General features: G+C 41.4%; 1 protein-coding gene across 1 annotated transcript in view; it reads left to right on the top strand.

Annotated features, from left to right (window-relative positions):
- MYO3B (myosin IIIB) overlaps window positions 1-12,737 on the top strand; it is a 427,435-nt gene that overhangs the window by 118,196 nt on the left and 296,502 nt on the right. The window contains 1 exon segment of the mRNA XM_052652976.1: window positions 8,951-9,016. Coding sequence (XP_052508936.1) covers window positions 8,951-9,016 — 66 coding nt within the window.

Below are 12,737 nucleotides of genomic sequence, written 5' to 3'. Positions count from 1 at the left end.
CTTCAGTTCAGTTCAGTCACTCAGTCGTGTCTGACTCGTTGCAACCCCATAGGAATGGACTCTTTATGAGATGAAATACAGGGAACAGTGAGATGTATGGACATTGAAGACAGAAACACCTATTTGAAACCTGATCCCTCCACTTTTGGAGAAGGAAATGGCAACCCACTCCAGTGTTCTTGCCTGGAGAATTCCAAGGACAGGGGAGCCTGGTGGGCTGCCGTCTATGGGGTTGCACAGAGTCGAACATGACTGAAGCGACTTAGCAGCAGCAGCAGCAGCAGCAGCCTTCCACTTTTTAGTTGGACATTTTTAAGAAAATTCCTTCTTTTAAGCTGCTTTTTCCCACATGTCCAGCTGGAATAAATCATGATTTAAACTGCATTATAGACATTATCTGATGTCAGATGATTTGTTTGCTAGTTTTAGTCAAATATGTTCAGGATCCTGGGTACTACAAAGGTAGCCCAAATGATGAAAATGAGGTTTATACTGTCAAATCCTACTCAAGTTACTACCTAAGGGGACTCCTTTGTTCCTCAAACTCTGCTTACTGTGAATTTGCTCACATCCAAAGGAACTATTCCATATATGTCTAGTTTTTTTTTTTTTTTCTGCTACTTTGATTTTTTTTTGTCTTGTTTTTGCTACTTTGGGGATCAAGGTCATATTTTGTCCTGGCATCATTTCTTGGGTTACTTACAATATATCTATGTTTATGTGCATTCATTCATGTCAGTTCAGTTCAGTTCAGTTCAGTCGCTCAGTCGTGTCCGACTCTTTGCGACCCTATGAGTCGCAGCATGCCAGGCCTCCCTGTCCATCACCAACTCCTGGAGTTCACTTAGATTCACATCCATCGAGTCAGTGATGCCATCCAGCCATCTCATCCTCTGTCGTCCTCTTTTCCTCCTGCCCCTAATCCCTCCCAGCATCAGAGTCTTTTTCCAATGAGTCAACTCTTTGCATGAGGTGGCCGAAGTATTGGAATTTCAGCTTCAGCATCATTCCCTCCAAAGAAATCCCAGGACTGATCTCCTTCAGAATGGACTGGTTGGATTTCCTTGCAGTCCAAGGGACTCTCAAGAGTCTTCTCCAACACCACAGTTCAAAAGCACCAATTCTTTGACGCTCAGCTTTCTTTACAGTCCAACTCTCACATCCATACATGACCACTGGAGAAACCATAGCCTTGACTAGACAGACCTTTGTTGGCAAAGTAATGTCTCTGCTTTTGAATATGCCATCTAGGTTGGTCATAACTTTTCTTCCAAGGAGTAAGCGTCTTTTAATTTCATGGCTGCAGTCACCATCTGCAGTGATTTTGGAGCCCCCCAAAATTAAGTCTAACACTGTTTCCACTGTTTCCCCATCTATTTCCCATGAAGAGATGGGACCAGATGCCATGATCTTCATGTAGATTCATTTATTTAAAATTTACTGAGTGCTGCTGAGCTAGGTCGGAGAAGGCAATGGCACCCCACTCCAGTACTTTTGCCTGGAAAATCCCATGGACGGAGGAGCCTGGTGGGCTGCAGTCCATGGGGTCGCTAAGAGTCGGACATGACTGAGCGACTTCACTTTCACTTTTCACTTTCACACATTGGAGAAGGAAATGGCAACCCACTCCAGTGTTGTTGCCTGGAGAATCCCAGGGACAGGGGAGCCTGGTGGGCTACCATCTATGGGGTTGCACAGAGTCGGACACAACTGAAGCGACTTAGCAGCAGCAGCAGCTGTGCTAGGTACTAAAGATACACATGAAGCTTGAGTAGGAGCCTACTAGGTTGACAAATTGGGGAGAGCATTCTAAACTGAAGATATAGCATGTGCAAAGGCCCCAAGGCATGAAAGAACAGGACTTACTTTAGGAGTTCAAGTTCTGCACAGCGCTGGGTGAGAAAGGTAGGTGGTTTGAGATGGGATTGAGTAGATAGGCAGGTATGGCCATCTGTATATCATGCCAAAGAGCTGACATTTTATCATGCTGGCAATGTAGGCCTACTATAGAATTTTGAAGAAAAAAATAACAAGGTCATATTTGTATGTTATAAAGAAGTTCTAGCTTCCAAGTACAAGATGGATTAGAGGGAGATGAATACAAGAGGGAGAGAGGAAAATAAGGAGACTATGGTGTAGGCTGATCGAGATAAGTGACTGAACTAGGCCATGAAAGAGGGAATGGGGTGATGAGAAAGGAATTTAGGAAGCAGGATTGATAGATGTTGGTGCTTGATTGATATATTAGTTTTCTATTACTGTCATAACAAATTTGTTAGAAATCTGACATGGATCTCACTGCGCTAAAATCAGGGTGTCAGGAGGGCTGCATCCCTTTCTGGAGGCCCTAGGGGAGAATTGATTTCCTTTTTCGTTCAGATCATGAGCAGAATTCAATTTCTTGTGTTTGCCGAATTGAGATCTCCATTTATTTGCTGAGTCCCATTCCCATCTTCCAGAGGCCACCTGCAGTCCTTGGCTTGTGGCTCTCTTTGCTCATCTTCAAAGCCAACAGTGGCAAGTAGAGTACCTTTCACATTTTGATTCTTTCCTACCTCTTCTTTCTTTCTGCCTCTCTTTTATGCTTTAAAGGAGCTGAGATTAAATTAAATTCATCCAGATAATCCAAGGTAATCTTCCATCTCCAGGTCCTTAACTGTAATCATCAGCAAAGTCCCTTTTGCCATAGAAGGTAACATGTTCATAGGCACCAGGCACTAGAATGTGGACTTCTTTAAAAAGGGGAGCCCTTATTCTGTTTTTTCAGATTGGATGTGGGGTCAGTGGAGAGCATTGAACTCAAGTTTCTGACTTCAACTATCAGGTAGAATGCAGATTTAGGAGAAGATGATGAGGTTAATTTTGAACATGCTGACTCTAAGGTGACCCTATGAAATCAAAATGGAACATCCAGTAAATAGTTGGATGCACCCGTGAAAAGGCAGAGGAAAAACCAAGGCAGGAGATATAGATGAGAAAACTGCTAATGTATAGTGAGCCCTCAGTGAATGTTTAGAATAGGAGGAGAAGAGAGCTGAGAACAGAATGCTGGGACCAATATATTGTAGTTGCACCAGAGGGAGCAGGACTCACAAAAGGAACTGAAGGAAAAGCTACGTGGTCTCCCATCATGGGGTCTGGGATGTTTGTAGCTTATTTCTTCTTTCCTCCTTACCTGGGCTGCTTCCCTCATTCCCTAGTTTCCTGCCTATTCCTGGTATCTGCTTCCCAAAACCAGTTTGTATATTGTGCTCTCCAGTCATCATGGATCTTTCCGCTTCAGATTCCATTACTAAACTGCCTGTTGTTTGTTTGTTTTTTGTTCTGTTTCTGTTCAAGGTGAAAAAAAAAGGGGTGGGGGTGGGGAGGAAACCTTCTAAAGAGAATCAAATTGGCCCAGCTTACCATTTTGAGTCATGCTTCGGCACAGGTCACTGGATGAAATTTGGATTGGTTATCCTGAGATTGTGTGCTCCCCTTCGTCCAATCAGCTGCTTCTCTATTTCAGGAACTAAAATGAATTCAATCTGACTGTTCCGCAAATCATTTTGTTCCACAGAGGCTCTCACGAAAGAAGTTTAACTCTATCTCCATCGTATTTGCTAGATCTAGGATTATGATGTAAAAAATGGGCATCACCCCTTGCTGCTAGCCTCATATAGCTCGAATGCTGTCTGCAAGCAGGGATCATTCTGTAGAAATTGAATTTGGAGTCCAAATCACAGGAATAAAATCCAGGCAGGGAAACCTCAAATCAAATATAGTCATTTTCCTTTACTGACTAATCTCTTTTCTACATTGCCTTGGTATGTTTATAAATATTATCCAAATGAGAACTTGTTATTCAGATTCATGGGCCTTTCAACCACTCAGCATTCAAACATCCTGCAGGCTCTCAGCATCCATACACATATGTGAGTGATGCCTGCTGATCTCAGCTATGCTCTGACACTCTTATCACAAGGAACATGAAGCATTCCTCCTTGTGTTGAGAGACCCTTTTGGGCAGGGTTGCAGCTTTCATCTGTAGTGTTTAGAGGAGCCAAAAAGGCACAACTATTATTATTTGGTGCTCTTCCTGCATATCAGGAGAAAGAGAATTTATATTGCCAATGCAAACAAAGTACTGTAAAGCCTTCAAATTCCTTTTAGTTTCATTATGCTCAGAGAGTAATCTTTCACAAAACCTCAATTTACTGAACCTAAGTATGATGGATGAACTCCAGGAAATGTGGGGCATCTACAAGGTCAAATGAGCTTTTCTAAAACTAAATTCCTATGATGTCAAGCTCAGAGAAAGTGTTTCCTTGCATGAGGTTCATGTGAGGCCATCATAGGTTGTTGTTGTTGGTGGTGGTGGTGGTTTAGTTGCTAAGTCTTGTTCAACTCTTGTGACCTCATGGACTGTAGCCTGCCAGGCTTTTCTGACCATGGGATTCTCCAGGCAAGAATACTGGAATGGGTTGCTATTTCCTTCTCCAGGGCATCTTTCTGACCCAGGAATCGAACCCGGGTCTCCTGTATTGCAGACAGATTTTTTACCAACTGAGCTATGAGGGGTTGGTGGTAGCCTGGGTGAATGGTGATCAGCTGTTTTCCTCTGTGTCCTACTGCAGAGGTTCAGGCCACACGTAAACAGTAACCCCTGCTCGTAGTTCCTGCTGAGGGACAGACAGGAAACAGGACAGGACAGTGTTCTTCACACCAGCATGGACACTTCCATCCATTTATCCAGTTGTCTCTTGTGAGGTCACTCTCTAATTGTGACAGAGGTTTGTCCCTCCACGCTCAACTGGCCAAGGTCAAGCCTGCTAGGGTTTAATCAAGTGTGCCTACAAGTGACTTATTGGTCACAGTTAATGGCTTTGGAGGTGGATGAAGTCTGTTAGACAGTAAATTGCTTGAGCAGCTCTTCTCTGTCGAACTGACCTCCCTGAGAGCAGAATAAGCAGGAAACCTGAGCAGAATTAGGGAAGTCTGAGCTGTGGAAAGGGCTGTAGAGATTATCTGGAGTAAACTGCTCACTAAGAGTTGCTGCCCTGAGGTGAACTGGAAGGACATGTGGACATATAATCTCGAATAGCTAGAGTCAGTAAGAACAGTTCAGCCAAGCTGATATTAAAGCAGAAGTTATGTGATGGTATTTTTATTATGTAAAGAAGCCCAGGGAAATTTGAAGGCAAATATTGTTAAATGAATGACAGTCTCCAAAATAACTGAAGGGCAACTTTTCAATGGCTACTCTTTCTAGCTGGGTACACAGGTAATTTTCCTTTGGGTTTCTGAATCAGAAGATCTGAAGAATAATTAAATTCTTATGCAGAACAGGGAAATCATATAGTTTCTTTCATCATTCTTCCTTTCCCACCTTATCCTTTCCGCCTACTCTCTCTCCAGATCTGAAAGAATCAGATAGTCTAGCCTCAAAAGATTACTCGTGTTCTTTGAACCTACCAGACTTTTTACACTTTTGTAACTTGGTACATCTTGTTTCCTAAAACTGAGATAGCTTTCCTGTCCTCTATCTTAAAAAACTCTAACCAATTTTCAAGGGTTAGCTGAAGTTCATTTTCTTTTTAAAGTCTTCTGGAACTCCCCAGATTGGATAAGTTACTACTTTATTATGCTTCCACATATCTTTGTGCTTGTGATATACTTATAAAATTATGTTATAATCATATAATGGAGTAATCCTCTGAAACATGATCAGCTCAGTTAGAATTAATTACATAAAACAGTGGCTTAAAGAACATGGAAGTTTATTTCTCTGTCCTGTTAAAGGAAGACTAGGCAGAAGCAATCTAGAGCTGGTATGGCAGCTTTAAATTGTCATCATGAATCTAATGTCCTGTCTTTCTTCTTTGCCATGAAAGTAAAGTCGCTCAGTCATGTCTGACTCTTTGTGAGCCCATGGACTATAGCCCCCCAGTCTCCTCCATCCATGGGACTTTCCAGGCAAGAATACTGGAGTGGGTCGCCATTTCCTTCTCCAGGGGATCTTCCTAACCCAGGGATTGAACTTGGGTGTCCTGCATTGCAGGCAGACTCTTTACCATCTGAGCCACCAGGGAATCCTTCCCATACTCAGCTCATAGCTCATATTTTCATTTCACATACAAAATGGCTGCTCATGGTGCAGTCATAACATCCATGTTCCAAGAAGCAGAAAGGGGGAAGAAAAAGATAGTATGTCTCTCCTTTTTTAAGAAGAGTTTCTAGAAATATCATAGAACAATTTTAGTAGCATATAATTTGGCCAGAACTCAGTCACATGGCCATATCTAGCTGCACGAAACTCAGGAAAAATATATATGGCAGCATTGTATCAGAATAAAAATTGTATTAGAAGAGGTGAGAAAAGGAAGGGTATGGAGAGGCAGCTTACTATCACATTATCAGATACATTTTTTATTTCTGATCATTCATGCTGCTCCCCCTTCCTTTGCTGATCGAAGCTGAGGAAACTATGGCTTCAGGAAGCAAATAGAACCCAAGTGAAAGCAAAGCTATATAATGGGTTTAAACTCTCTTGATGAAAGTGAAAGAGGAGAGTGAAAAAGTTGCCTTAAAGCTTAACATTCAGAAAACTAAGATCATGGCATCTGGTCCCATCACTTCATGGCAAATAGATGGGTAAACAGTGGAAACAGTGTTAGACTTTATTTTTGGGGGCTCCCAAATCACTGCAGATGGTGATTGCAGCCAGGAAATTAAAAGATGCTTACTCCTTGGAAGAAAAGTTATGACCAACCTAGATAGCATATTCAAAAGCAGAGACATTACTTTGCCAACAAAGGTCCGTCTAGTCAAGGCTATGGTTTTTCCTGTGGTCATGTATGGATGTGAGAGTTGGACTGTGAGGAAAGCTGAGCACCAAAGAATTGGTGCTTTTGAACTGTGGTGTTGGAGAAGACTCTTGAGAGTCCCTTGGACTGCAAGGAGATCCAACCAGTCCATTTAGAAGGCGATCAGCCCTGGGATTTCTTTGGAAGGAATGATGCTAAAGCTGAAATTCCAGTACTTCGGCCACCTCATGCAAAGAGTTGACTCATTGGAAAAGACTCTGATGCTGGGAGGGATTGGGGCCAGAAGAAGGGGACGACAGAGGATGAGATGGCTGGATGGCATCACCGACTCGATGGACATGAGTTTGAGTGAACTTCGAGAGTTGGTGATGGCCAGGGAGGCCTGGCATGCTGCAAATTCATGGGGTCGCAAAGAGTCGGACATGAGTGAGTGACTGAACTGAACTGAAGATTTATAGTCATAGTTCATGTGTGCAGAACTGTGACTTTCTTCATTTTCTGAACTTGACTTGCCCATAAGCCCCTATTTCCATTTACTGCTAGAAAAAAACATTCTTTTTTTTAAAAATATAAATTTATTTATTTTAATTGGAAGCTAATTACTTTACAATATTGTATTGGCTTTGTCATACATCAACATGAATCTGCCATGAGTGTACACGTATTCCCCTTCCTGAACCCCCCCTCCCACCTTCCTCCCCATACCATCCCTCTGGGTCATCCCAGTGCACCAGCCCTGAGCACCCTGTCTCATGCATCAAACCTAGACTGGTGATTCATTTCACATATGATATTATACGTTTCAATGCCATTTTCCCGAATCATCCCACCCTCACCCTCTCCTACAGAGTCCAAAAGACTGTTCTATACATCTGTGTCTCTTTTGCTGTCTCACATACAGGGTTATCATCGTTACCATCTTTCTAAATTCCACATATATGCATTAGTATACTATATTGGTGTTTTTCTTTCTGGCTTACTTCACTTGGTATAATAGGCTCCAGTTTCATTCATCTCATTAGAGCTGATTCAAATGCATTCTTTTTAATGGCTGAGTAATACTCCATTGTGTATATGTACCACTGCTTTCTTATCCATTCATCTGCTGATGGACATCTAGGTTACTTCCATGTCCTGGCCATTATAAACAGTGCTGCGACGAACATTGGGGAACACGTGTCTCTTTCAATTCTGGTTTCCTTTGTGTGTATGCCCAGCAGTGGGATTGCTGGATCGCATGGCAGTTCTATTTGCAGTTTTTTAAGGAATCTCCACACTGTTCTCCATAGTGGCTGTACTAGTTTGCATTCCCGCCAACAGTGTAAGAGGGTTCCCTTTTCTCCACACCCTCTCCAGCATTTATTACTAGAAAAAACATTCTTATCAATTAAAAGTAATGTCACTTCTGTTTTAAAATTGATCCTGTTTGGGTGAATATTCAGGCAAATGCAGGGTTTTGACATTTTCCTTTTCCTGCTTCTCACCAGGAAGTGGTCTGGTTCCCAGAGTCTTTCCACAGTTCTCTAGTTCTCTTGGGACCTCCAGTACTTAGGTGTACACCTAACCCCAGTTGCATTAGGTGTCTGTCCTCTTCACTACCCAGAAACTTCTCAGGGTCTGGAACCTTGTCTTAGCTGTTTTGCTTTCTCTGGTGCATATTCTCAAGGTTGACATATAGGAAAAATTTTAAAATGTGACCAGTGAATTTGTAAGTATACTTTAAATGCATCATGTAATTAATTCAAATGGATCATAATAATCTGAAAATCCTGTAAAATTAAAAGTCTTCTCTCAAGCTTATAGCTTTCTTATGGCACCAATAATACCAGCTCTCAGTCATAGTGGCTATGTGCTTGCCTCACCCTTCAGTAGTATCTACTCCCTGAGGAATGTTTCTGATCTGTGTAACCCTCAGAGGTCCTGCAGAAAGCTGTGGACACGGTAGGCCTTCAGTCAATGGAAATGAGCCACTAAATGAATAGGGATTGGCACTTTATAATTTACCACTGATAAATGACTCCTACCCAGAAATAAATAAGCCTAGATTTTATCAGAGGTATTTAGAACTGTATCAGTAAAAATAAGTTGATATTTTGCTTTTAACAAAACAATTTTTTTGCAAGAAAAATGTTTTTGTTTTTCAGAAATCCTCCACCTACTTTACTTCATCCAGAAAAATGGTGTGAAGAATTCAACCACTTCATTTCACAGTGAGTATTTCTTCCACGAAAAATTGTTCATCCAGCAAGGCCTTGGACAGTGATTGGAGAAATCCAAGCTTTAGAATTGATTAGGCGCTAGATGTTGTTATGCCTTGTAGTGCATCATGACACAGAATTTGTTCTGGTAAATGATAGACGGTGCTTCTGCGGATTTCAAAATTATGGAATTCCACTTGACTCTTGGTTATAATCAGATCTCCTGATCATATGTGTCACATTTTCTGACTACTCTGTCCTGGGGAAAATATTGCCAAAGGGTCTTATTTAATAAGAGAGGGGACTCCATATAAACATCTGACACCCACACTTGAGCCAGGGAGGAGACAGAGGGTGGCAGCCTTCAGTAGAGATTTTGCAGCTTGGAATTTAGGCTTTGCTTTAGGATCTGTGGTCTAGGAGCAGGGCTCCAGCTTCCAAGATGATTGAGAGGCAAAGTGAGATCTTAGGACTGAGGCACCAAGGTGAGAAGCCCCAGCCAGGGCTCAGAGTGTGGAGAACAAGATGAAAACCCAATTGATGGGTAATGTACCTGGTGGGAACTGTGTTACCAGGAACTAGGCAGTATTGCATGGGACTAAGACAGGAGCAGAACCAACAGTACCACCAATAGGGTGGGGACTGAGTGCTGTCCCCTGACAGAGAAACCACACTAGTCCTGAATCTGGAGAAGGTGCTCAGTGTTGGAGGGGATCTATGTAAAGGGGCCTGGTGAACTCTGGGGGGCAGGAATCTAGACAAGGCGATTATAAGCTATAGTGGTGCCCACAGCATCTAGTGTATCAAACAAGGGGTTCAAGGGTCATGGAAGGAGAAAAGACGTGGCCAAAATAGCTGATAAACAGGAAGAAGGAAAGGGTCAACAGATTTCTCTAACTTATGCCTATGTGCAGACTTAGCTTCCACAAAGACAGTGCAAGGAAGCAAGCTGGGTCTCTTGATCCCCCTGCTTAAGCACAGTACAATCCCTTATTCACAGTTCCAAAACCCAAAGAGCTCTGAAATTGGAAGTTTTTTTGTCTTTGAGTCATTTAGCTGCAAGCCCTGACCTTATGTGAACTAATTTGGTGGCAACACATGACCTAAACTGAAGTGAGGCTATTTATAGCCATCATTTGTCCTACTCAGTGTGAATATTCATGTGAATTGCTGCACATATATTAATGTGTTTGATTACAGTGTGCTGCTCCAGATCCTGCTGGGGATGTTATATAACATACAGTAAATGCACTGATTTACTTTTCTACAATTTGATAATATTCTGAATTCTAAAACAAATTTGGCCCCAAGGGTTTTGTTTAAAGAGCTGTGATCCTGTATTTCATTTTCATTTCAAATACAGCATAATTCAAGGTCCCTGAAATTGTTTGTCCAGTCAATCCCTGCAAGCTTCTTGCTATCATCCTCAGAAGGGAGGAGGGGTAAAGAGCTGCAAGAATTCCACAACTCCAAGAATGGCTGTGTGGGAATGGGACCATGAAGTTCAGGGCCGGGGATGGAGGACATTTTCTTGTCCCTCTGGTCCCCACTCTGATATTTTTGCAGTGACTGCCGAATGCAAACGCAGCCGCAAGTCACGGGTGGTGATAGTGGGCAGTGTTGAGAGGAACAACAGATACAGCAGGAGGGATGATGCTCTCAGAGGAGCAGAGGAAGAGCCACTTCCTGATGTTTGGAAGCCAGACGAAGAGGTGGAAGGCGCTGGAGAGCTACAGACATCCTGGTGGCTGGAAACACATTTCAGATGACCCTAGAGAAAGAAATCCAGGGGTTAGGGTTCTCGTGATTTTGCTGGCAAAAGCTGACTCCAGAGTTCTCCTTTTCCTTCCATTGCTTCATACAGATGCCCTTACTGACCTTCTCAAAGCTGTCGACCTAGAAAACCACATCACATACTCACAAATACACTTTCCTATACCAAACACTAAATGCCTCTAAAATGTGACTGGACTTACTCACCAAAGTTTTGGCTTCAAGAGTATGTTTGTGTTCTTAAAGTAAGCACAGTATTGCATGGATAGATGTGGGAATAAAGGTATGTAATTGTTGATAGGGTTGCGGCTTTCAGGATTAAATATAGTATAGAAATCCCCCTCTACTATTGATTTTTCTTTATGGCAGATCCCATTATATTCCCATTTAAATCTGGTTAAGTTTTCCCCAACTCTGAGAATTCTATATGTGCTCATTCTGAGTTGCTTTAGACTTAGAAAAATGTTGGTACTAGAATGGAGGACTCAACACAGAAAACAATGCCTTTAGTATGCATACATCAGCTACAGAGCAAAAGTATCTTATTGAAATGACAGAGGAGAGAGAGTCTCAAAAGGTTCTAATGAACCAGTGAAGGTAAAGAGAAATTAAGTGATAGTGTGCTTTATTACTAATTTAAGATATGGAAAAATGTCATCAGTATGCTCTTTATTTAATGACTTGTCCTTACTGGTTTTATTAGTGAAAATATTATATGTTATAGGTATTCATAGATTCTTTCCTGACTTCAGTCCCTCAATTCTATTTTCCCCATAACGTCTGAGATTTTTTAACCATAGATTTTCCTTTTATAAAATTTTTAGGAATATTACTGCCAAGATTAGGAACTAATTATTGTATTTTATATCTTTAGGTAGAAAACTATTTACTATTCCAAAATATTACCCTTTGGTTATTAGGAATCAGCCTACCAAATGCAATTTTAATTTTCTATTTCATTCTATTTATTAAAATCTCTAATTAAATGTAAACAAAGATACTGGGTTAGAAATGTCTATTTAAAGAGAGAGCCTTACCTTACTCATCTTGGGAAGGAAAAGGGAAAACTATGAAGGATTAAGACCTTCAGATCATAAACTTTTCATTATTGCTGAAACTGAGGTGGGAAGAGGGTTATCTGGTAAATTTTTTTAGCCTGAATTATCTAAATAATTTCTTCAATTCCCATTGTGGATGGAGCCACGGTGCCTTGATTTAAAGTAAACTAAACTAGTTCTTTCTAAAGAGTAAATAGGACTAGAAAAATTGAACAGTTTTAAAATGTTTAATACCTGGTTCTCATGTAACAGCTGAACCATATCAGCATCATTCAATAATTTAAATTTTTCTTGGTCCACGATGGTCACCATTCACCAAAGGACCTCATGGCTTCTCATTGTTGCTGCAGGGATCTGAAGGAATTGGTCAGGCTGCAGCCCAGTGATCACAGCTATGTAGACAGGGGACTCTGTGTGTGTATGTGTGTGTGTGTGTATGTGTGTGAGAGAGAGAGATAGAGCAAGTCAATAAGTGCAGGGTGGGAGCAGAGGCAGGCTATAAGTGCCAGGACGTAGCTTAGTGTTTTTAGATGTGTTTCCAGCATTCTTCTTAATTTGGAGACAGTAGAAGAGATTTTAAATTCTGAAATCCTATTAGTAAACCTATTTTGAGGGTTTAAAAAAAGAAAGGAAACATCAGCCTGTTTGGTTTTGAACTTTTGGTCGTTAGTGATAATTGACTCATTTATGTGTGTTAGCTAAGCATTTGTCAAAGCATGACTCCTGACAGCTTAATTATGATAAATTAAACATGATGCTCACATAAATTCTGCACTGCTTTTTATCCAGATGCTAGGACCCTGCCTGATGTTTTTTGTCACCTTTGTAATGTGTGGTTGGCTTTGTAGTGATTTCATTATCAGCCCTTTACCCTTTGGCTAAAGCTATTTGCATAACAAGGT

This window comes from Budorcas taxicolor, chromosome 2 (genome assembly GCF_023091745.1).
Source record: "Budorcas taxicolor isolate Tak-1 chromosome 2, Takin1.1, whole genome shotgun sequence".
NCBI lineage: Eukaryota > Metazoa > Chordata > Mammalia > Artiodactyla > Bovidae > Budorcas > Budorcas taxicolor.
Note: the sequence above shows the minus strand (reverse complement) of the source record. Positions and strands in the feature narration are given on the sequence as shown.